This window comes from Notamacropus eugenii, chromosome 1 (assembly GCF_028372415.1).
Source record: "Notamacropus eugenii isolate mMacEug1 chromosome 1, mMacEug1.pri_v2, whole genome shotgun sequence".
NCBI lineage: Eukaryota > Metazoa > Chordata > Mammalia > Diprotodontia > Macropodidae > Notamacropus > Notamacropus eugenii.
Window position 1 is genome coordinate 11688279 of NC_092872.1, and position 23990 is coordinate 11712268.

At 45.6% G+C, this 23990-nt stretch overlaps 1 protein-coding gene across 6 annotated transcripts in view; it reads left to right on the forward strand.

Annotated features, from left to right (window-relative positions):
* The window catches only part of NBEAL2 (neurobeachin like 2), a 154009-nt gene that overhangs the window by 51829 nt on the left and 78190 nt on the right, over positions 1-23990 (forward strand). For 4 of the 6 annotated variants that reach the window (XM_072653420.1, XM_072653390.1, XM_072653402.1 and 1 more), the window contains exons 2-6: positions 15617-15705; positions 16563-16712; positions 18801-18882; positions 19703-19830; positions 21896-21978. In XM_072653420.1, the coding sequence (XP_072509521.1) occupies positions 15617-15705; positions 16563-16712; positions 18801-18882; positions 19703-19830; positions 21896-21978 (532 nt within the window). Of the gene's footprint in view, positions 1-10383; positions 10561-15616; positions 15706-16562; positions 16713-18800; positions 18883-19702; positions 19831-21895; positions 21979-23990 lie in introns of those variants that run through there. The other 2 variants (XM_072653408.1, XM_072653417.1) reach the window with 2 other exon arrangements.

The window sequence follows — 23990 nt, forward strand, 5'->3', positions numbered from 1 at the left end:
TGATAAGCCAGTCCATTCTCCTTCACTCCAGGTGTGCTGGAGCCAGCTGGCTGATCGTTACCTTTTCGGTAGAAGCATTTATACCTTGGAAATTGACAAATGCTGAAAATCAGGACTTGATTTCTTGTTGTGTTGATTGTCTAGACTTAAGGAAGTGAAGGGAAAATGTTAATAATTCAGATTAAACTTAAAAATGTGTCCTGCATACATCCCCCCACCCCGGAGAAGTGCTGGTGGTTAAGTATTTAAATATTTACCGATGCACTTCTGGCTCTACTCCAAATGAATTCACTTAAACTGACTTGTTGACCTCACTCCACTACCGACTTTACTCCATCCCATTTTACCTGACCCCCTCTAATCCATTCAAAGGCATTCTGTTTAGTTCAGCTCTCCTTCACAGTAAACCACTCCACTTAATTCTAATCTACCTCGCTTTATCCCACTTCACTTTATTGAAAATTTACAGTGTGCTAACCCCATGTTTTAGACCACGCTATGTTATATTGTTCAGTAGAATGTAAGTTCATTACAGGCAAGAGCTGTTTTTTGTTTTATCTTTCTATCCTTAGTACCTGGAATATTTCTTTGCATACAGCCTCATAGGCACTAAATAATTTTGGTATTGGACTGAACATAAAAGAAGACATGGTTGAATGCTAGACTTTGTGAGGGGAGAGGGGAAAAAAGGGATGGGGCCAGAGAATAGTACTGGTGGTTAAGGACAATCATCAGGGCCCTAAGAAAGGGTGACCAGAGTCAAAATCTGAGAGGATGTGAACTAGAGTCTGTGTGCTGTCCAGCTGAAAAGCCCAAGGGATCAGATGGGAGGTAAGATGCAGAATTCAGAGCAGTACAGGAAAGCCGGGGAAGTTAACCTAGTGTCACTATTGCCATACGAAGACTCTTGTGGAGTAGTCTTTCAAGTATTCCGATCGACTCTACAAAGAAGGTATAACTGCCTGGAAAATGACAGGGGCATGCTCTGGAGACCCTGGCTTGCCCCCTCTAAGTTAGATCCCATGCTGTGGGATCAGACAGCCTCTGCCTGTGATAGCAGAGTCTAGTGGGGAAGACATGACCCGGATGAGAGAAAGAGAACAACACAGAACAGATAGAGTGTTCTAAGTTAGGATTCTGAGGAGGGAGAATTAGGTGGGGGCTGGCAGAATCAGGGCAGGCTTCCTGGAGGAGTTTAGGGCCAGAGATGGACCCTGAAGGAACAGGAGAGTTGGAGTAGGTGGAGTGGAAGAGCCTGAACAACGAGGATCAGCATGTGATGTGACAGTCAACAAAGCCATCTTGGGCCAAATGAAAATACCCATCTTCTAGGAACAAGGAGGTGAGCCTCCTCCTGTGCTCAGCTAGGTGACATCTAGAGAATTCTATTCAGTTCTCGGTGCCACATTTTTTTTTAAGAACTATAATTCCCTTTTATATAATAGAGGGTTTTTAAACAGGTTTTACAAAGCTATTTTGAAAAGAAATTCTCTTATTTTATTGATTCCTTTTGTTTATGCATCACCTTTGTTTGTGAACATCTCCCTCCCTCTTCTTCCCCTTACCTAGTGAGCCAAACATGGTGCCAAAGATTTAAAAAGAAAGAAGAAAAATAGTGTTCACCAAAACCAGCCAGCAGGGCAGTTGTGACTTAAAGGAGACGCACTGTTCCCCTCCTGTGACCTTTACTTCCAGAAACGAGGGAGAGAGTTGCATTTTCTCAGCTCTCCTCTGGAGCCAAGCTTGACCATTTTAATTACATAGAGTTTAATTGCATTGCCTTAATCTTTCTGTTTACATGATCATAGCTATTGTCTGCTTTTTTTCTTGGTTCTCTTATTTCACTATGCCTCAGTTCCTATGTCTTTCTATCTTTCTCTGAATTCTTTATAGTTGTTTTTATGGTGTAATAATGTTCTATTAGGTCCAGACACTGTCATTTGTTTTCCTGCCTCTCTCCCCACCTCCGCCTGTCATCTACTTAATTTACAGTTTTTGCTACCATACAAAATGCTGCTGCGAATATTTTGGTCCATCTGGAGCCTTTCTTTCTGTCTTTGAACTCCTTGAGGTGTATGCCTAGCAGTGTGATCTCTAGGTCTAAGGTATAGACTTTATAGTTCCCAATTCCTCCTACCTTTTTTTTTAAAAACATAATTCCTGATTGTTTTCCAGAATGGTTAGATCAGTTCACAGTTCCATCAAGAGTGTATTGGTATGGGCTTCACATTTCAGGAAGAACACTGAAAAGTTGGAAAACATCCCAAGGAGAGCAGACAGGATGGTGAAAGGTACTAGAGATTAGAAGTTTCATATGGGATGTAATAACTGTTTTCAAATACTTGAAAGGCTGTCACGTAGAAAAAGTATTTGGCTTGTTCTGTTTGGTCTCAGCGCACAGGACTATGAGTACTCTGTAAGCTTTTCCAAGAAGAAAATTTAGATTTGAAATCAGGGAAACTTTCCTAACAATTAGAGTTATCCAGGAAGGCTGCTATTCCCCTTCACTGGAAGTATTTAAGCGATGTCTGGATGACTACTTGTGTTGGGTACAGTGAGGATTCCTTTTTGAGGATAGGCTAAACTTACATGCCTGCTGAGGACACTTTTAACTCTGAAATTCTGTGACTCTGTGGGAGGAAAGGCATTTCAGGCAGAGATAAATGATAGGAAACAAGGTGCAGAAGTAGAAAAGGGCCAGGTAGTGTGTTGGAGGGAGGGAAATGATGAGATTGACCTCTTCTGGAAAAGATTGGTCCTTGCCATCCCACAGTGATCAATGGAAATTTCCTATCTTGGAAATTCTTTTCTTATACACCATTCTTGCTGGCTCAAGAGCTCTTTACCTTTCAGTTTGGTAAATTTATTGATTTACTGTTGGAGTTCAGTGAGAGGTTGGTGCTCAGCTCCTGGAAGTGGGACCAAAAGATACAGGGGGGATGCTCCCTTTGTGGCCCCATTCCTTAAGGGGATGAATTCTAGACATATGATTATATTAAATGGCTGTGTGACCCTGGGCAAGTTGTTTAGCCCTCCAGACCTTATTTTCTTCATGTGTAAAATGAGCAAGTTGAACCAGATGATCTACAGAACCTTTCAGCACTGATGGGTTCATAATTCTTTGACCTCCGAAGAGACTGAATTATCATAAGAGCCAAACCTGAGGTTCAGGACTCATCTAGGACCTGATACTGGGTACTTAGCCAGGAGTCTACAACCACAGATAGAGATACATAGCCTGTATGGGGAAGTTAATCTAAGTTAAGTCTATGACCAGGTTTAGGGTTCAGTCTGCCCCTGAAGAATGGATCAGTATGCAACAGCATTACAAGATTTAGGGCTTCAGAAGGACTTTAAAGGTCATGTTTCATTTCACACATGAGGAAACTGAGACTCAGACTAGGGAAGTAACTTGTCCAAAGTCATACAGCTAGTAAGTAGCAGAAGTGAGGTCTGAATCAACATCTTCCCTGACTCCAAATTAGTGTTGTGTTTACTATGTCACACTTCCTCAACTTGGATTTGGGTTAAAAAGGGTGCTATGCTCTATGAGCAAAGCAGAATTGAGACAGCACAGAGGAAACATAGATGCGCAAATTTTCGAGTATCCACCCTAAATGTTCACATGGACTACCTGTGCCCAATCTGTATGGTGGAGCATTCTGAGCTGCTGTTGGTCTGCTCAGTCACAGTTGGACACATTGAAACTTGACTTTATCATGGTGATGTCATTTTGGTCCTCTTCAAGACCGAAGGACAGCAACCAAACAACCAATGACCATAAAAAATTTGGCATATATGTATGTGTATGTAAAATTAGTTGGTTGAAACCCATGACTTAGTCCTCATTATTCCTATTCATAAACACTGGGAAGTTGCCGTATTTCTGTAGATATTCCCATTTATTCTTATAATTCTGGAGAAAAAAACTAAGAGATATGTGACCCAATGGATTGGTGAGAGAGTAGGTTGAATGGATGGCTCTATCAGGAAATCATGAAGGAAAATAACATGTAGTAATGTTGGAAAGGTAGATTGGGACCAGACTGTGATTAGCTTTAAATGCCAAAGGGAAGAGTTTACATTTTATCTAGAGTTATGAGGGAGCCCCCAGGGTTTATTGAGTATGAGAGTGCCATATTCAAACATGTGCTTTTAGGACTATCACTTCATCAACTAGATGGAGGATGAATTAGAGAGAGAGAAGAGAGGCAAGGAGAACAATTAGGAAGCTATTTCAAGAATCTAATTTAAAAGTGATCAAGGTCTGAACCAGGGTGATGGTTGTGACATTGGAGAGGAAAGAATATATGGGACAGATGTTGTGGAGGTAAGAAAGGACAAAATTTGGCAACTGATTGGATATAGTGGGCTAGGGAAATGAGAAGTCAAGGATGATGCTGAGGTTGTGAACCTCATGCTGCAAATAATATTCCTGACAGCTTGCAACCCAGTCTTCATTTGAAGACTTCCATTGACTTGAAACTCTCTGTCTTATGAGTTAGGATAATTGGGGAGCAGGAGGAAGGGTCTCCATGAGTGAGAAGGAGAAGCTTCAGCATCATTGTATAATAAAAATCACAATAATAATATTGATAATAATAGTTAGTATTTATAGACCACTCACAGAACTGTAGAATTTCAGTTTTGAAAGGGACATCAGAGGCCATCTCATCCAATTCATCCCTAAACAGTTATTTTCTCTTCAAAGTACCCAACAAATGGATCATTCAGCCTTTATTTGAACACCTCCAGTGAAAAGGATAATAGTGCTTCCTGAAGTGGCTCTTTACCCTACTTGTTAGGAAGTTTTTTCTTACTTCAAATGTAACTTTGCCTCTGTCCATTTCTCTACATTTTTCCTTATTATGCCCTCTAGGATCAAGTAGCTTGTAGCTTACCAGATCATAAAAGTTCAGAGCTGAGAGGGACTTGCCAACTTAGGATCAGAGAGCAGTAGGGCAAGTCAAACTATCCCATCACCTGGGTCACCACTTCCTTTCACACAACCATGGAGATAGCCCAGGACTCTGGACCCAAGAGCCTTGGGACTAGCGGCACTGTCCAGACTACTTGCCTTACTTGCATTCGAGTCCCCAAGGCCATCATTAAGGGAGTGCTCCTTGTAAAGGAAGGACCCACCTTCTTCACTACCACCAACACTAACTGCTGACCAAATGCCACCGTCGGGCAGGTAAGCTCAAGAGGTGCTGAAATAGCACCACCCTTCAGACCGCCATCCTTATTTCTAGTATAGACTCCCACAACCTTCAAGCCTAGAAGAAATTCCAGTGGAGGGGAAACCCAGCAACTGCTTCTCTCTGGGTGCTGTGTCCCAACAAGTGGTCTAAAATCAGAAAGAGATATGATTTTATCAGTGGAAACAGCATTAAAGAGGACACATAACCACCTGCTTTGCTTCTGTACCCTAAGGATCAGGGGACCTTTCCATCTGAGTTACCATTAAAGCCTTTTATGTATATGGTCTCTCTCATGAGAATTTCAGCTCCTTGAGAAAAGGGACTGTCTTGCTTTTCTGGGTTCCCAGCATTTAGTAAAGTTCTTTGCACATAGTAAGTGCTTAATAAATGGATTCATTCATTCATAGATTGTGGCATTTCAGAGTTGGAATATACATTAAAACACAGAGTGTGGAATATTTTGTCCTGGGCTCTTTTTCCCCCTCTCTGGCTACCTTCTTGTCAATCTCATCAATTCCTGTGGGTTCAGTTATTATCTCTATGCAGATGAATCCTAGATTTCTATACTCAGTTCTACCTATTCGATATTTCTACTGGCTGTTTCACAGGTAGCTCAAACCTCAGCATGGTTAAAATTGGATTCATTGCCTCCTTCCCAAAATCCACCTCTCCTTCAAACTTCCCCACTTCTATTGATGGCACCACTGTCCTTGAGATCAAATGAAATCACATGTTTAAAATACTTTGCAAACCTTAAAGTGATCCATAAATGTTATTGTTACTACCCGCCTTCTTTCAGTAACCCAGGCTCCAAAACTTGCTGTGTCTCTCCTCCTTCTACGCCATTTCCTACATCTATCTCTGCTCCATTCTAAGTCTTTACCCTCCTAACCTCTCTGCCTAGCCTATTGCAAGTGTCCTCGCTGGTGTTTCTGCTTCCAGTCTCCCACCCCCATCTCCCCCTCAAGCCATCTTCTACACCTGTCAAACTGATATTCCTAAAACACAGATCTGACCAGCTTCTCTCCCATTCAGACTGAGTGGCTTCCTACTGCTTCTGAGATAAAATGCAGAATTCTTAGTCTGGTATTTAAAGTTCTACCCAATTTGCCTTGCACCTAACTTTCCAGGTTTATTTCATATTATTCCCCTTCAGGCACTTTTTGTGCAAACTGGCGCACTAGATGTTCTCTATACATGACATTCCATCTCTCACACAGCTGTATCTCCATTTCTGGAATACACTTCCTCCTCCATGCTACATCCTGGAATACCTAGCTTCTTCCAAAACATACTTTTTTTCATCATTCCTTCTTCCCTCAGTTAGCATGTCCCTCCCTGCCCCCATAATATTCTTGTTTGATCCTGTAAACGGAGAATGTTCCTGTAAAACAGAATGTCAGAGTTGGAAGGGTCCTTAGAATGTAGAATATCAGAATAAGAAGAGGTTTAAAAATCCTAGCACTCAACCCTCTAATTTTATACTTATGGAAATTGAGGCTGGGAGTGGGGTAAGGAACATGGCTTGACAAGGACGCATTAGCTATTGAACTCAATACTATGATGAAAGGCCCATCCAGGGACTTTTTCCCCTATCCCACGATGCTTCATACTGACCAGACAGGAAATCAGGGTGGAGAGATGATGATGTGGTATGTAGATTACCTCCTGGTTTCCCTCTAGTGTTCATTGATGAGCACATGACAGGATTTTGGCTCTCCAAGGGTTAGAGTGGGTAAGTGGTGTTTGGCCCACGGAGATCCCTGGAAGTGGAGATATATCAGTGCTTGGTGAGGAACCAAGGAAGGTGGAGCAAGCAATGTGGTGAGAGAGGTTGGGTTGGGACACTTCAGGCACAGAGCCCAGTTACCTCGCCCAGGCACCCAGTCCCTCCCTTTGACTCAAGCTTGAGCTGTCAGACAGGCCCTGCTGGGGTGGGTGACAGCTTGGAAGGTGTGAGGGTACACATACCCGTGTGCACAAATTTGTATGTGTATGCATGTTTACATGTATGTACATCATATACATCATGTGAACAAGAGGCCCCACAGTATAAGACAAAGAACTTTAACTTAGAGACAGAAGGTCTGGGTTTGAGGTCTGACTCTAGCTGTTATTGACTGTGTGATCTTGGGTGAGTCATGTATCCTCCAGGGGCCCAGTTCCCTCATCTGTGACATGAGGGGGTTGGGCTAGAATCAGAGGTTCTTAACCTTTTGGTATGTCACAGACTCCTTTGGTGAAACTTCTCAGTTTCTCCTTCTCAGAGTCAAGTTTTAATATAATTGAAGGAAATGCTAAATTTCACTTAGAGATTAATGAAAATAAAAATCTCCCCCCACTTTTTTTTTTTTTTTGCCATCCTTTTGTTTGCAGACCTTCTGAAATCTATCAATGGACCCCACCAGGGTCTCTGGACTCCAGGTTAAGAATTCTTGGACTAGATGGTTTCTCAGGTCCCTTCCAGCTCTCGACCTGTGGGGTTTTGGTTTTGTGAATGTAGCCTTTTCTGAGTCACCTTTTCTTTATTTGTAAAATGGCAATAATGATAATGTGTACACAACCAACCTCACCAACTTTTTTAGTAAACAAAGGACTTTCTGAGAGTGAGTCTCTTTTATCTCACTCAGACTAGAAGGTCAGTGGCTACTCACAGATCCAGTCCCACTACTGATCTGCATGACTGGGGATGATTCATCCCTCTTTAGGCTGCCTGGTAGCCCTTTCCCCCTGCCCCGACTCACTCCCCTCTGTTTCTAGAGGAAGATTGGTGGAAGACTTTGTAGGGGTACCTGATTGACTTTAACCCTACTGGAGCTGAGAACTCCCAAATTCAAGTGAATTTCTGCCTCTCCAGGAGGCAGAATTGCAGGCATGGACCAACATGCCCAACCAGGGAAGTACCTTGTCAATATGGTGCAATGGAACGAGTTCTGGGCTTGGCATCAGGAAACCTCAGTTCTTTTCCCTGCTTTGACACTTCCTGGTTGTGAGATCTTGGGCAATCTCTTTCCCATCACTGAACCTGGGTTTCTTCACCTGTGAAATGGAGATGAAGCTTCTCTCATAGGGCTGTAGTGAGGAAAGTCGAGTGCTGCAGAAATGGGAGTCATTCATATTATGAAGATTTGTACACATTTATAGGGATGATCTATCTACATGTCAATATGTAGTAAGTCGTGGATGTTATGTGTAAGTGTCTCGTGTACATAAATGCACGAGGGCAGCTGTGTGTGCTGGTTTGGGGTGAATGTGTGCTGTGGTGGGTGATCCTCCCAACCCAGAGTCAGAAGCTGTGTGGCAGCAGCAGGATTCAGTAACGTTGTTGGACTGTGATGTTTTTCTAGCTCGTGGCATTACACATTTTCCCTAATCTTTGTTGATTTGGGGCAGACTGAGCTTCTGAGGAAAGCTGTTCTTGTGGTGGTCAAGACTTGTGAGAGATAAGGGGAAAGATACTTTCTTTTCCCATGACTGGAGGGAAGTGGGGGCGCAGTTGCAACCTTTTTAGGAGGAGAGAGGAAGGTAAGAGAGGCAGCTGTGGGTCATGGGAAGAATTCTGCCCTGACTTGATTTTTCCTCCCAAACCAGTTGACTATTTGACTTTAGGCAATTCGCTTCCTTTTCTGGGCCTTCCTTTTCTGGGCCTTCCTTTCCTCCTCCTTACAGGGGGGGCGTTGGACTAATAAACACAATAATAACATTTATTCAGCGCTTTGAGCCTTACCAACAGGGTCTCATTTCATCCTCACAACTACTCTGTGAGATCGGTGCTGTTATTACCCCATTTTACAGATGAAGAGGCTGATAGGTATTAAGTGACTTACCCAGGGTGACACAAGGTCATCAGTGTCTGAGGTTGGATTTGAACTTGGTTCTTCTTGACTCCAGGCCAGCCCTTCTAGCATGGACAATCTGTGTCCTAAGGTCTCCAACATTCTGTGTTCAAAGGTCCCTCGAAGGTATGACATTCTAAAGCCAAAGCAGACGCTGTGTCTGAAGGGGAAGCTAATCCCTAGAGGTCACAGTGTTGGGAAGCCTTGTTGACGATAGGGGTGTTGTCTGTCCCTCATCTTGTGGCAGGGGCTCTTTCACTCGGGTGTTCTGACTTCCTCTTTCCCACTGATGCATGCCCTGTGGCTGCCCCTTCTCGGGCTCATTCCCTCTTCCTCCAGCCCATCCTTCCACCTCAGAAAACCATAGAATTTCAGAGCTGTTGTTCAGTTGTGACCTACTCTTTGTGACCCCATTTTTATGTGTTTTGTTTTTGTTTTTTGGGGGGGCAAAGATATTGGAGGGGTTCACCATTTCCTTTTCCAGATCATTTTACAGATGAGGAAATTGAGGCAAAAAGGGCTAAATGACTTGCCCAAGGTCAACATCTGGTAAGTGTCTGAGTCTGGATTTGAACTCAGGTCTCCCTGAGGCACTATCTACTGTGCCACCTAGTTGGGAGGGACTAAAGAATCCCATTGAGAGGTGGAAGGGAACTTCAAGGTCTTCGAGTCCAACTCCCACATTTTTCAGTTGAAAAGATCAAGAGAAGCTGAATGACTTGTCCAGATTCACCTACGCAGTTAACAGGAGAGTCAGAATTTGAACCCAGGCTCCTTTCTCCAGTTCCTCGTCCAGGCTGTACTGTATTGAATCTCTCCGGAGGTTGCTTGGCCCACCTTCCTCATTTCAGAGCTGAGTCAATTAGACTCTGAGGTTCATTGACTTGCTAAACGATATACAGTCAACAGCAGAGATGAGATTGAACCTGTCTCTTTCTGTCCCACCACGCTGCCTCCTTCCATATTTTCAGCACTCTTTTGAGGCCCTCCCCTTAGCCCATAAATTCTCTCCATTACCTGTGACTCCCCCTAAAGAGCCTGAGATGATCAGGAAGTTTATATACCCCTTCCACATACACCCCAGACAGAGCAATGCAGGACATGTTGGGGACAAGGAACGGGAAGGGGGAGGCTGCTGCCTGGACGACACAGTTTGGGGAGGCCTGTTCCTAAATGCACCCCCTTCCCTCCTCCCCATCCCCTGCGGTCTGGGGCCCCAGCCCCCTCCCCCAGAGAGGAAGCTGACTCTCTCCCCAACCCTGACTCTGCGTTTCCTGCCACCAGTCCTGTGAGAGCAGGGGGGGGGGGAGTGGGGGTAGCAGTGGGGATATGAGGCCTGCATATGTGAGACTTGCTTCCCCTTTGCACAAGACTTGATCTTCTCCTGAGGCAGTACCCCACTCTCGCATTCTTCTTGCCCTCCCTTTCTGGCTCCTACCCCAGTGCTCAACCTCATGGAAACTTCTCAGATCTACTGGTACCCACCCCACTCCAAGGAGCCAGTCTGGGGGATGGGGCTCCAGGTAACTCTGGGGACAGCGGCAGACATAGGGAGCTTGGTGGGCAGGGGTTGCTTAGGTCAGCAGAAGGGGATGGGCTCTAGAAGTCTTCATGCAGGTTTGTAGGGAGTTGCTTAGGGGTTCAGGTAGAGGATATGATTCTGGGAGTCCTGGATCTCTGAGTGTCATTCAGCCAACACCACTAGCTTGAACTATGTCAATGTGTGTGAGCTGTCTAGGGAAATCAAAAAAGGTAGCACTTGGGGGAGTCGGTGCTCCCATGGGGGAAAGAAAAAGATAGGGGGACTTGTGTCTGTATGCCACATACGAGAACCTGTGTTTATGTCTGAGTCAGTGTAGATGTGTCTGTGTACATCTGTGTGTTTGAGTCAATCTCTTTGAGAGTAGTTACCTGCAAGATCTGTGCTTTTATGGCTGTCTTATTTGTACCCGTAAATTTCATTTTGTGTGTCTCTGTGACTATGCTGTGTGGATAGGTGTGTGTATCTGAACATCTCCAGGTATCACAGTGGAAGATATTGCTTGTGGGCTACATAAGTATGTATTTCATTTCATAGGGATCATAGGATTTCAGAGGGTGAAGGGGACTAGGGACTACTGAGTCCAGTCCTCCCTTTACAGAGGAGGAAACTGAAGCTACCTGCTCCTTCCCAGTAGCAAAGCAGAGCAGAGCAGAGCCTGAGTTGTGCAAGGGAGCCAGCAAGCTGTAAACACACGATACCACAACTGCAGGCACACGCCCTGGCATGGGTTCATGGGGGGCATCCACAGCAACAGATGTGTGCACACATGCTTATGTATGTGATCTCCACATACATGCACAGAGAAGTTCAGCATCGCCCTCAGAGCTGCCCTTTCTGTAGCACTCCAAAGTCTGCTGAGTGGGGCTTAGGATCAAGTGTGGTTCTGGTCCCCGAGGCCCAGAATGTAACTAGCAATAGGTGTTACCCACAAAAATCAAAAGCTCTTGGGAGGGACTCGCAATCATTTTATAGAGTGTGAAGGGATCCTGAGACCCAAAACTTTGAGTCCTGCTGGGCTGGAGCAAGGATTCTTAAACTGGGAACTTGATTTTCTCATTTTATTGACTATTTCAATCTAATTGATTTTCTTTGTAATCCTGGGGATTTTATCTTAGGCATTTATAAAGGGGCTTACCATAGCCTTCTCTAGACACTGCCCAGGGGGTCTAGGACACAAACTACCTTAGGAAACCCTGATCTAGATGGTCCAACTGGGTCATTTTAATAGATGAGAAGAAACTAAGTCTCCTAGAGAATAAGTGAGTCACTTAAGACCACACAGCTGGAAAGTGACAAAGTGGATTCACACCCAGGTCCTCTGACTCCTAAACTGATGTTCTTTCCGCTACACTGGGTTCTTTATGGGTAAGGAAAATGAGGCTTGGGGTGAGGGGCACCCCAGCTGGTAGTTAGTGGGGCAGCCAAGATCCCAACCCAGTTTGCTTCCTGGCAGGTGCTTCTCCATATGCAGACAAATGCAGAACATATATGTACAAGATGAGGGGAGTGGAGTGGGGAAACAGGACACATCCATACTTAGGGGCACCAGCCCATCTTCCTCCAAAGCACACATTCTCACCCACGCTCATGTTCTCTCTCCCTTTCTCAGTGGATCTGTGCTTCTTCCTCCTCAAACAGACCACTCCTCCAGCTCTGCCCCAGTGGACACTGTGCCAGAATTGTGTCAGCTTTGGCTGTGAGATGTTTCCCTGCATCAGTTCCTAGTCCTTTTGGTCTCAGTGCCCATCCCTCCCAAGTCCTCTCCCCCTTGCTGAGCCTCTGCCCAGTAGAGATATCCCTCTTAGTGGCTGTGTCCACCTATCCCCAATGTTTATTCACCCCATCCTAGGGCTTTGCCTCTAGCATGTATATGGAACCTGGAGTGGCTATGGGGTAGAACTTCTCTTCACTGATCTACATGTATTCATTCATTCATTCCAAATAGTCTGTCTACATGGATGCCCCCAGGTGCATTGGTCCTGCTCTGGCTCCCCTTTGGAGAATGCTGAGGGAGGGGTGTATTGAGACGGATCTCCTAACCTGGTTAGACATTGTGCGCACTCCAGGCTCTGACACGTGCAAAGATAACATGTTGCATAAAACTGTTGAGAATGGGACCTGGAGCAGAATCTGGAATGAGGGAATCTGGCTTAGAGTCTCCCTCTCTGCCCCTTGCTAGCTTTGTGACCTTGGGTACACTTGGTCCCTTATTGGGACCTTACTTTTCTCATCTGTAAAATACCTTGCCTTTCCCACCTGATGGGGTAGTGAGAATCAGGTGTGATGATGTAGACAAAGGGGAAGTTTATGAACCGTAAAGTGCTAGAGAGAGGTCAGTTCCTATGTGTAGTCTGTGCCAGATGAGGTGTCACAGGCCCCAAGAAGGAGAGGTCACTGGGTTGACATGGCCCAGGAATGCTTCCCGGAGCCGACAGCCTGGGCTGGGCACTGAAGGATTTGACAGGATTTGGAGAGACAAACGCAGTGGTGTCAGATTCAAATAGAAGCAAGACTGATTCATTGGCATGAAAGGATCTCTGTGGGCCAGCTTAAAAATGTCATGTTATCTGCGTTTTGTTAAATATTTTTGTATTTTGTTAAATATTTCCCAATTACATTTTAATCTGGTATTCATTGGAACAAAAGGATCTCAGTTTTAAAATGTAATATTATCTTTTTAATTTATTTTGGTTAACTATTTCCCAATTACACTTTAATCCGGTTCCACATTTGGGGCAGCGCATTTGACATCGCTGGGGTAGTGGAAAGAGAGCAGTGGTCTTAGAGTTAGGCCACCTGGTTTCCAATTTCAGCTCTGCTCCTTCCTAGATTTGACATTCTGAGCTCTCTAAGCCTCAGTATCCTCCTCTGTAAATGGTGAGAGCAGTCCTCAGTATTCGCCTTAATAGGGTTGTTGGGAGGAATGTGCTTAGGAAAACTTTAAATACTGTGGAAATGGAATGATTATTATCGTGAGTGGGAGGGGAGGGGAGTCTAGAAGTAGGCATATACTGGACAATGGGTTCACAGCCTTGTACCTCCACCCTGTGACCTTGAGATCTCTGATCTGGCCCGACACTTACCCCATGTTGACCCTGAACATCTAGACTCCTAGATCCCTGCATGGTGACTTGAAGTCTGGTGGTTCTTGTCTGGCAGATCTGGGAGAGCTGAGATCAGGGAGAGGGCCATCCCTTGCTAAATGGTGATGGCTTTTCCTTTGGCTCTCTGTACCCTTCAGTGGGGGCCCCAGTTCCTTCATGATGTGCAAGGATCCCACTGTGACCTTTTCCCATGTTAAGCAGGGCTTCCTGACCCCTAATCTTCTTTTCTGTGTTGAGACTCGTGTGTGCCAACTGCTCAGGAGGATAAGGGAAGGCTGTACTGGTAGAATGGACCTTGGACTCCAGAATCGAAAGTTTTTACTTTATACAGGAGGTAATGAGGAGTCACTGAATGGTTTTGAGAAGGGAAATAATGTGATTGAAGCAGGTCAGCGGATTGGATTGGAAGGAAGAGACACCAGAGGCCGCAAGAAGCTGCTAGTTATGAAAGTGTTACAATAATAGTAGTTAAGAAGAAATGGGGGCCTGAGTGAGAGTGGGTGTGGGCAGTGGGAATGGAAAAGAGAGCATGGGCTGGAGACAGGGAGCAGCAGCATCCTAGGGATGCAGCTGTGAGAGACCTTGGAGGGTTTTTAATCCAACCCCTTCATTTTACAGATGATGAAACTGAGGTTTATAGAGAGGAAAGGTCTTGCCTGGGGCTATGCAGGCAGTAAGCCAGCATTGGCATGCAGGTTCTTAGTTACCAGTTCTGTACTTGACACCAGGATGCTCTCTTTAGACTTGGCAGTTGATGGGGTTAGGAAGAGGGAAGGGGCACAGCCAGTCTGAGGTTACAAGTTTGGGATAAGACACAGGTCTTGCCCTCAGGGGGCTTGTATTTTAGTAGGGAGCTAAGATACATAAGGAAATAACTATCATACAAGGCATACGCTGAGAAGCACAAAAAGCAAGGAGAGGTATAAAGAAAGAGTTGTTAGAGTTAGAGGTGGGAGAGAGTACTTCCAGAGGGGGATATGTCAGGGAAAGTTATTTGAGTTGAGCCTTGAAGGATGGATGGGTAAGACTGAGACAAGTAGGGGCAGGAAGTCTGGGGCTTATTCAGGGATCAGGGAAATGGAGTATAGGGTTGGTGAAGGAGAAAAGTGTGAGAAAAGGCTGGCATGGTAAATGAGAATCAGACTCAAGAAGGCTGTACATGCCTAGATAAAGAGCAGAATTTTATCCCATAGGCCATAGGGAGTCATTGAAGGTGTTTGAGCAGGGGAGAAATCAGAACCATGTTTTAGGAAGAGCAGACTGATGCTACAGGCAGTGGAGGAGGAGGACCAGGGACTGGGATTAACTTCAAGCTGAAAACTATGGCACCTGGACAGGTAGAAGACAAGAGTCCCTGGGGGAGCAGGTGAGACCTCACCTTATGGTTCTATCTCTGCCTTCCAGAAGCTTACTTTCTACTGGGGACACAATATTTACACATATAAGTAAAAGGTTAGAAGTATCTCCCATTTCTAATGTGCTTTTACAATAATAATAATGGTAACTTTTAAAAATAAACATCTCGGTGGCTCAGTGGATAGTACAATGGCCCTGGAGTCAGGAGAAGTTGAGTTCAAATCCAGCCCTTAGATACTTGCTAGCTGTGTGACCCTGGGGAAGTCACTCAGCCCTAACTTCCTAAAAAAAATCCCCATTTCTTTTTTTTCTCTTCCTATAATATTCCTGTATTACATATAGTAGCATTATTTGCCTCATTTTACAGATGAGGAAATTGAAGCAGTGTTCTTCCCATGATTCCTCAGCTAGTTAGTGTCTGTTAGGATTTGAACCCAGGTTTTTTTGACTCCACACTTGTTGCTCTTGGTATTACACCATGAGCAGGCCTGGTCAGTAGGAGCACCTGGGGCGTCTGGTGCCTGTTCATCCTCCAACAGAAACCTCACCAAGTCCTGGGCCTTGTGTTTCTTGCAGAAGGACCTGAGCTACCTGCATCAGTGGCTGGAAGCCTTCGTCGCCAGCTTTGAGAAGGTCATTGCGGTGCATTCTCTGGAGCCTCGAAGGTGAAGGGTAGGGGGAATCAAGGGGAATAAGGTCCCAAGGCACAGACCCATCCCTGTACTAATCCCCAATCCAGGTTCCACCTATGTGTGGCTGGGGGTAAAGTGGGTAGAGAAGGATGACTCCCACAAATATATGGAAGTAGTATAAAAACACACACAAACACACATAAAAACATGTTCTCCCCACCCCTGGCTAAGGCTTGATTTTCCTGACTTTCCCCACCCTGTCATGTTCCCTGCCATTCTACCCATCCTTGGCTTTCCTTTCATGGGTTTTCTTTTCCCTCTACCTTCCAAGTCAGCAGCTAATTTGTATTAAAGGGAAAAGATTAGAGGAGAACCTTCTACCCTTCTAGGCATTTAGATGGTATAGTGTTTAGAGTGCTGAGCCTGGAGTCAGGAAGATCTGAGTTCTAATCCAGCCTCAGACACTTACTACATGGCTAACCCATAGACAAGTCGCTTAATCTCTATTAGCCATAATCAACTGTGCTGTAAAAAAAAATGGGGATATTAACAGCCCCTGCCATCCAGGTTTGCTGTGAGGATCAAGTGAGATGGTGTTTATAAGAAGGCTTAGCACAGTCCCTGGCACATAGTCAGCACTATATAAATGCTGGGTTTTATTTAGTATCATTACTGTTGTCATCAGTACTGCTCTGCATGCTCTCAGGCCCTTCCCTCAGCTCCTGTGCCCCTGGGGAGTGGCTCTAAGGGAGAGACCAACCAGCTGGGGTAGAGAGGAAGGTGGCTTCAGGGTGTGGCAGATGGATTTGCCCCGTTAGTAGACACCGTGGGGATGGAGATCGAAGGAGGCAGCCACGCTCTCTGTCATTGATCCCTCTTTTCCACCCCAGGCCAGAAGAGGCTACATCAGAGATTCCCCTCCTGCCCCAGAATGTGCTGCAGGTCCTGGGGCAGCAGCTGGGGCTATGTACCGAGTGCCTGGGGGAGGCCAACCTGACCCAAGCCCTGCTGCTTCTCAAGTTCTTCATCATTATCTGCAGGTAGGCACATCCAAGAGAGAGATGCCAGTGCAGGGGTGCCCTCTTGGAGACTTGGTTATCCTCTCTTTACCATGGAGATGTTTGTCAGATTAACTGGTAAGGTCTTAAGATCCACTTCAGGCCCTAACTTTCTATCATCGAAGGTCCCATCTAGTTCTGGCTTTCTTGGACGTTTCATCATGCCTGCTCTCAGACCATGGCCAAGTCATTCCCCTATCTGATCCTCAGTTTCTTCATCTAAAGTGGGAAAAGAGGTTGGATGTGATGATTTCTAAGGCTTTTTTCCTGCTCCAACATTCTGAGAACCTTGAGTAGAAAGGTCACCTCTTTGGTTTTTTCTTTTCTGTTCCTTGAGTCTTGGAGGGCTCATCTTCTCACTCCACCCTCTTGTTGGCTGCTTCTTGAATCAGAACTTTTCCTTTTGAGTGCCTTGGGATCCTTCCAGTTCAATTCGGTTCAGTAAACCTTTATAAGCAGAGCCTGTTGTGTGGGTATGTATGTATGTTTGCCTATCTGCACACATGGATGATACATGCATGCTTGCAATACAACATTGCATAGAACATGCTTAATATAACATCGATCTTAAGCAGAGCCCTGCCCGGGTGCTAACAGCCAAGGCTGAGAAGGCAGGGCTGTGGACCCTGCAAACATCTTCAGTGAGATGGAGCGGGATCAAGGATGGGGGACAAAATGAGGTTCTCCTTCATCCCTGGGAACTGAAAGAACAGCTCCCATTCATCTAGCATGTTATAGTTTGCAAAGCATTTCTTCAGTCAGCAAGTACTTAGTAAGTTCTTATTATGTTCTAGGCACTGTACTAAGCTCTGGAGATCCACAGAAAGGCAAAAACAGTGCGTGCTGCTGGATTGTTGAATTGCTGAGTAGGCACATAGGGAGTAAAGGGTAGAAAGACTGGGAAGGTAGGGAAGGATCCAGGTTATGAAAACCTTTGTATGCCGGGGGACTTCCTATTTGATTCTGGAGATAATTGGAAAGCTGCTGGAGCTCAGTGAGCAGTTAGGGAGGAGGATATGGCCAGAGCTACTTTAGAAACATCACCTTGAGGTTTGAGTGAGCGCAGGCTAGACTGGAGAAGGGAGGGAGACCTGCCATAGTCCAGAGGAAGATGGCCCCAGTTAGAGCCCCAGTGAGCGTTGTGGCTGTGTGTGTGCAAAGAAAAGAGGATGTGTGCTAGACATGTTGTAAAGGTGGAGAGGTGACAAGATTTGGCAACAGTTTGGATATCCTGTTTAAAATTGGCCTTATAAGGACTACTGTCCCTGCTCTCTGGAGTAGAAAACTGAGGCCCAGACAGATGATGAAGTTTGCCTCAGGTCAGACAGCTAGTATGTGTGAACCCAGGTCTCCTGCCTCCCAATTCAGGGGTTGTTCCGTTGTTCCACATAGCTTCTCAGGGGGTGCCCCTACTGATCTGGGGTTGAGGTTAGTAGGGCCAAAGCAGACCAAGGCCATTTTTGCATTCTTGTCCTTGGTACACCAAGCAGACCAAGGCCAGCGATGTGCTCGGCTCTCTGTGTCTGTCCTTTCACATTCTACCTCTCCCCCTAAGTGACGCCTAATAACATGTGTTACGGGGTGTGGTGAGAGAGGAAGACTTCTCTAAGTAGAATAAGGGGGAGACGCCTTTCTCCTTCTTCATTTCTGCCTCTGTCTCCCCTCTTCTCTTTTCCCTTATACCTATCTCCCCCATCACTCTAAAAGAGGAGAGCAACTCTATGCAGAGGCTACCAGAGTGATTGTGTATGTCTTTGTGTGTTTAGACACGTTAGGGCTAAGTTGGTTTTGTGTCATTGTCATCTCACGCCCATTTTTTTCTCTGTCCTTTTGTGTGTATATACGTTTCTGTGTTCAGAGGGTTCTTTATACCTATGTGTGTAGGGCCTGGTCAGGCCCTCTGTTGTTTTATCATCATGGACCCAACCACATACTCATTTTCAGGGACAGGACATCCTGTATCAATGTGTATGCACCTATATGTATACTTAAATCCTGGGAAAACACTGAGGATGCTTACAGCCCTCCCCTTGAATTTCTAATCATGTCCCTTTTCCTCTATCCTTGCAGAAACCTAGAGAACGTCCAGGCAGAGACGACTCCCATCTTCATCCCCCCAGTGATAATGATGCTGAGGGCCTGCAGCACAGAGGTGAGGCCCTCTGGGTAGAGAGTGGGTAGAGCCCTTCCCCAGTCTGTGCAATTCAAGATAAGCAGCTCTTGCCACCTCTCTCAAGGTGTCTTCTCTTTTGTGGCCTGATGTTAAGTCCCCTGACCTAGGGGAGCAGGGAGTCCCTTGAGCCTGAACCCTTTCCAAACCTAGAGCCCTTCCTATTCAAGGGGACAAACAAAGCTACGGGGAATCACTCCTGGCATCATAACTGCTTGGTTGTGAGCGTGTGCCTTTAAGTATGTTTATGGGGGTAGGTAGGTGGTGTGGTGGATAAAATACTGGCCCTGGAGTCAGGAGAAAACTGAGTTCAAATTTGACCTCAGACAATTACCAGTTGTGTGACCCTGGGCAAGTCACTTGATCCTCATTTCCTCAAAAAAAAGAAAAAGAACATGTATGTGCTTGAGTGTTGGTAGTTGTGATCACAGATCATTAAATATCTGCATTGGTAGAGAGTTTCCTCTCTCTGAAGTTCCCCATACCAATTAAATCACAGATCTTGTCCCAAAAAATATGCGTGTGCCATTGTGTGATTGTGGATGTTGTGAATGTGTATCTGAAAGTTCCTAATTGTGCTGGGGCCTGAAAATCTCAGCTAGTGCTGGTTGAATGATCCCTGTGCCTAGCCCAGTGCCGAGCTGTGCGGGGGACAGTGGGAACTCTCAGTTCATTTGTGAAGACCAGATTTAGGGACAGTACAACACCTCCTGCTTGGTGACCTTGCCTGGTCCAGTTCAGGGAGACTCTGTTGCCCTCCTGGTAGTCTCTTTGATTTGGTAATCTGCCCTTCCATTTCCAGCTAAAGAGAGGTGCCCCAGCCCCTGACAGCCCCTGCAGATCTCAGCTGGAGAGTGTGGCCCTTCATGCCCTCCATCTTCTGGAGTGCCTTTTCGATCCCTATCAGACCTGGAGACGGCAACTGAGTGGGTGAGACTGGCAGGAGAGGGTGGGAAGACCATGGAGGGACTCTCAGTATGTATGTGGGGTGGAGAAAGAAGGGCCAAAGAACTGTGATTATGCCAATCAGAAAGTAGCAACAACAACCCCTCCCAATCCTACCCCACCCCACCCTGTTGTCCAGCACTGTACTGGGCCTTTGGGGGTGGTGATGGTGGTGGTAGAAGCTTGGTGAGGTAGAAGGAGCACACAGTGTCCTTGCCTTCAGGGAGTACCAGCTTGGCTTGGGGACACCAGACAGGTAAAGAAAACCAGTGATAACCGGACACTGCCTAAAGGGGAACTAGAGACACTGAGTACTAAAAGAACCCCGAAAAGGGGGGTCACTGCAGCCTGAGTCATAGCAGGGAGGCCCTTTCTACAGGAAGGGGTGGGATTTGACTAAGGCCTTGAGCTACCTGAGGTTGGGGACCATGCCTTGCCTTATTCACAGCAGATTCTTGGTGTGTAGGGTGAACCAGAGGGCCTCTGAGGTTCCTTCCCATGCTGAGAATCTACAATTTGTTCATGCATAGATTCTAGAACAAGGAAAGACCTTAGGGGCCCTCTGATCTAACCCCCTTATTTTATAATGGACCAACTGAGGCCCAGAGTGGTTCCTGTGACTTACTCCAGGTCATTCACATACATGTTAAATGTCATCCACTCAATTGTTAAAGCAAAACAGAACATTTTGTAGGTACCTGCTGTGTACCAAATATTGGTCAGCACTGGGGAAGCACAAGGTTTAGCCGAGACACAGTCCCTGCCCTCATGGAGGGCACAATTTAATGAGGGGAGAAGCACAATCAACACAGATAGTTATCATACGCGATATTACAGTACAAGTGTTAATATTGGGAGAGCAGCAGAGCATGATTTGAGGTCTGATGGGGAACGCTCTCATAGGCTGCAGAGTGACTGAGCAAGCTTCCTGGAGAAGAGTGTTTTCTGAGATAAGCTTTAGAATCTCTCTAGAAGCTTGGCAGGTGGAAATGGGGAGGAAAGACATTTCGGACACAGAATAGCCTGGGTGAGAAGGCTCGGAGGTTGAATGTTTAGGAGGAAGTTTAGTTTGACTGGAGAATGGGGGCTATGGATTGAACTCCAGCCGTGCCCGGGAGCCCCCAGATGCTGCTGCAGATCTTTGAGCAACGTCACTGCAGACGTGATGAATTCTGAATTCCAGGAACATTCCACCAGGCAGACCCTGAAGTCCAGTGGGTTAGACTGAAGGTGGTTTAGTTTCTTTTGTGAGGGGAAGAAGACATAGGATACTGTTGCAATAACCCCAGGGCAGGAAGGAGGACCTTGGTAAATACGCTAGAAACTAAGGAAGCACTTAATAGGTGTTTATTAGATGACTTGCTGACTTACTGACCGGTTGAATGAATGATTTAGACCTTGAAGGAAGAACTAGGAGAGTGGAATGGTGTAAGAAAGGTACGTTGTGGAGAAGAAGCACGGTATGGTCAGTGAACAGGGAGACAAGGCGTCCACCAGTCTGGTGAAGGTAGAATGTAACGTGGAGGGAGATTATTGGAAGCCTGGGATTCTAGATTGAGGAGTTTTTACTTCCAGGGTTTGGCCTTGGGGAGTTAAAGGGTTAAGTAAGGATAGGATATATGGAACTTGTGTCAGGGCTTTTCTCCCCTCTTTTTTTGAGGGGTGGGAGTAGAGAAGGGAGTAGAGAAGATATTTAATAAATATCTGTTGTAGAGTGAGCCATTAGGCTTTGATCTGGAGAGTTGAGGTTGTCACCCCCCATCCATCAGATTTTGGTGGGTCCCTTGAAGGAGGTGGTTTCTTAGGGGTGTTTTCCAAGAAGGATCACTCACCGGCCCTTGGAAGAGGGTCTGGTTGGAGGACCTGGCAGGGTGATTATTTCTGTGGCCCTAGTGGGTGGGTGGTGGGGGGGCATATATTTGAGGATAGAAATCAGGGGTGATGGACAGGCAGGCAGGGTTCGGAGGAGCCCTCAGTGCGTTACCTGTACCCACACCTCCTTCTCCCAATTCCCAGTCTCAGGGGCTCCTTCCTTCCTCTCTTCCTTTAGGGAAATTGTGAGCCCCAAGGAGAAAAGCAAGTACAAGTTTGCTCCAGCGGCTCTGCCAAAGGACTTCAGCACTTTCTTTCAAGGTGAGTCCAGTGCTTTTTTTTCCTCTCTTTTTTCTATTCTCCCCTGCTGGTGAGAAGGCATCTAGTCATGCAGTAAATGGAGCTCCAAGTCCCAAGTCAGGACGACCTGAGTTCAAATGTGGCCTAAACCACTTATTAGCTGTGACCTTGGGCAAGTCACTTAACTTCTGCCTGTCTGTTTCCTTAACTGTAAAATGGGAATAACAGTAGTAAGCTACTTCCCCTGGTTGTTGTGAAGATCAGATGAGATATTTGTGAAGTGCTTAGCACATGCCTAACACATAGTAGTCCCTTAGTCAATGCTTGTTCCTTTCCACTTCTCCTTTTAGTTATTCATTCATCAATCATTCAAAGGTCACCCATTCATTTAATAAGGTCATAGGCTTTGAAACTGGAAAGGACTCTAGAGACCCCTGAGTCTAACCCCCTCATTTTACAGAGGAGGAAACTGAGTCCCATGAACTCAGGCACTATGAAAATATTATCTCATTCAATCTGCACAGCAACCCTGGGAGGTAGGTGCTATTATCTCCATTTTACATTTGAAGAAACCAAGGCAAGAGGGTACATGACTTGCCCAAGATCATACAGCTAGGGAGGAAGGAAAAGGAAGGGGAAGTGATTTGCCATGGGATTTCCTATAGGTAGGAAGTAGTAGAGTTAGGATTTGAACTCAGGTCCCCTGACACCAAATCTGGTGCTTGCCCCTTACAACCCTCCGGTCGTAGAACATCTTAAAGTAACCTGTAGTGCTTTAATAATGGAAATGTTTTAAATGATTGCATATGTATAAACTGTATCCGATTGCTTACCGTCTCAGGGAGTGGGGAAGGGAAGGAAGGAGGGAGAGATAGAATTTGGAACTGAAAACTTCAAAAAAAGCCCAAAGATTTAAAAATTGTTATAATTTTAAAAGTCAAATTGTGTATGTTTGTTTTAATGTAATTGGGGAAAATAAAATGTGTGTATGTATATGTGTGTGTGTGTGTGTGTGTGTGTATTTGCATTAGTAGCTGAACTCTCTGTGGTGTTGGAAGGTTTACAGTGTGCTTTTCCTCCTGTCCTCCCTGCCTGATAGGAAGTACAAGTGTGATATTTCCCATTTTGCCAATGAGGAAGTTGGCAAAGGGGAAGTGACATGCTCGTGGTCAAGTCATGGCAGATAAGAACCAGAACTGTCTGAACCCAGGTCATAGACTTACGGAATCGGAGACTTGGAAGGACCCTCGGAGGTCACTTCGTCACACTTTATGAAGTACTTCAAGTACTTTACAAAAGGCTGTCCTCACAACAGCTCTGTGAGTTAGGAAGTGTGAGCTTTAGTAGCCCCATTTTACAGGGGAGGAAGTTGAGACCTAGAGAAGGGAAATGACTAGATATCTGTCTTTCAGTCCCACTTCTACTGGAGTCAGTCAATCAACAAGCATGTGTTAAGTGCCTATTATTATTATGAGCCAGGTTCTGGTCACATGAAGAGGATAGTGAAGCAGTTGCTGCTCTCAGGGAGATTATACTCAGTTGGTGGAGACAACATGTACATATAGAAGTCCATGCAAAATAAATGCAAGAATTGGGGGACAGGGAGAAGCAACTAGGGGATCAGAAAAGGGTAAACATAGAAGGTGGTATTTGGCTTGAGTTTTAAAGGAAATCTAGGATTCTTTGAGGTGGAGAGAAAGAGTAAGTGCTTTCTAGGCATGAGGGACAGCCACTGCAAAGGCATGGAGGAGGAAGATGAGTATCATGTGTAAGGAATAGCTCCACTTTGACTTAAGCAGAGAGTGCATAAAGGGAAGTTATATATAACAAGGTCAGAGAGTTTGGGACTGTCTTGTGAAAGGTTTTAAACACCAAATACTGGAGTTTATATTTGATCCTAGAGGCCAGAAGGGACGACTAGTTTATTTCGAGAAGGAAACATGGTCAGACTTATCCATCAGGAAAATTACATTGGCAGCTCTGTGGAGGATGGCTTGGAGCAGGGAGAGGCGTGAAGCAGGAGGACCAGCCAG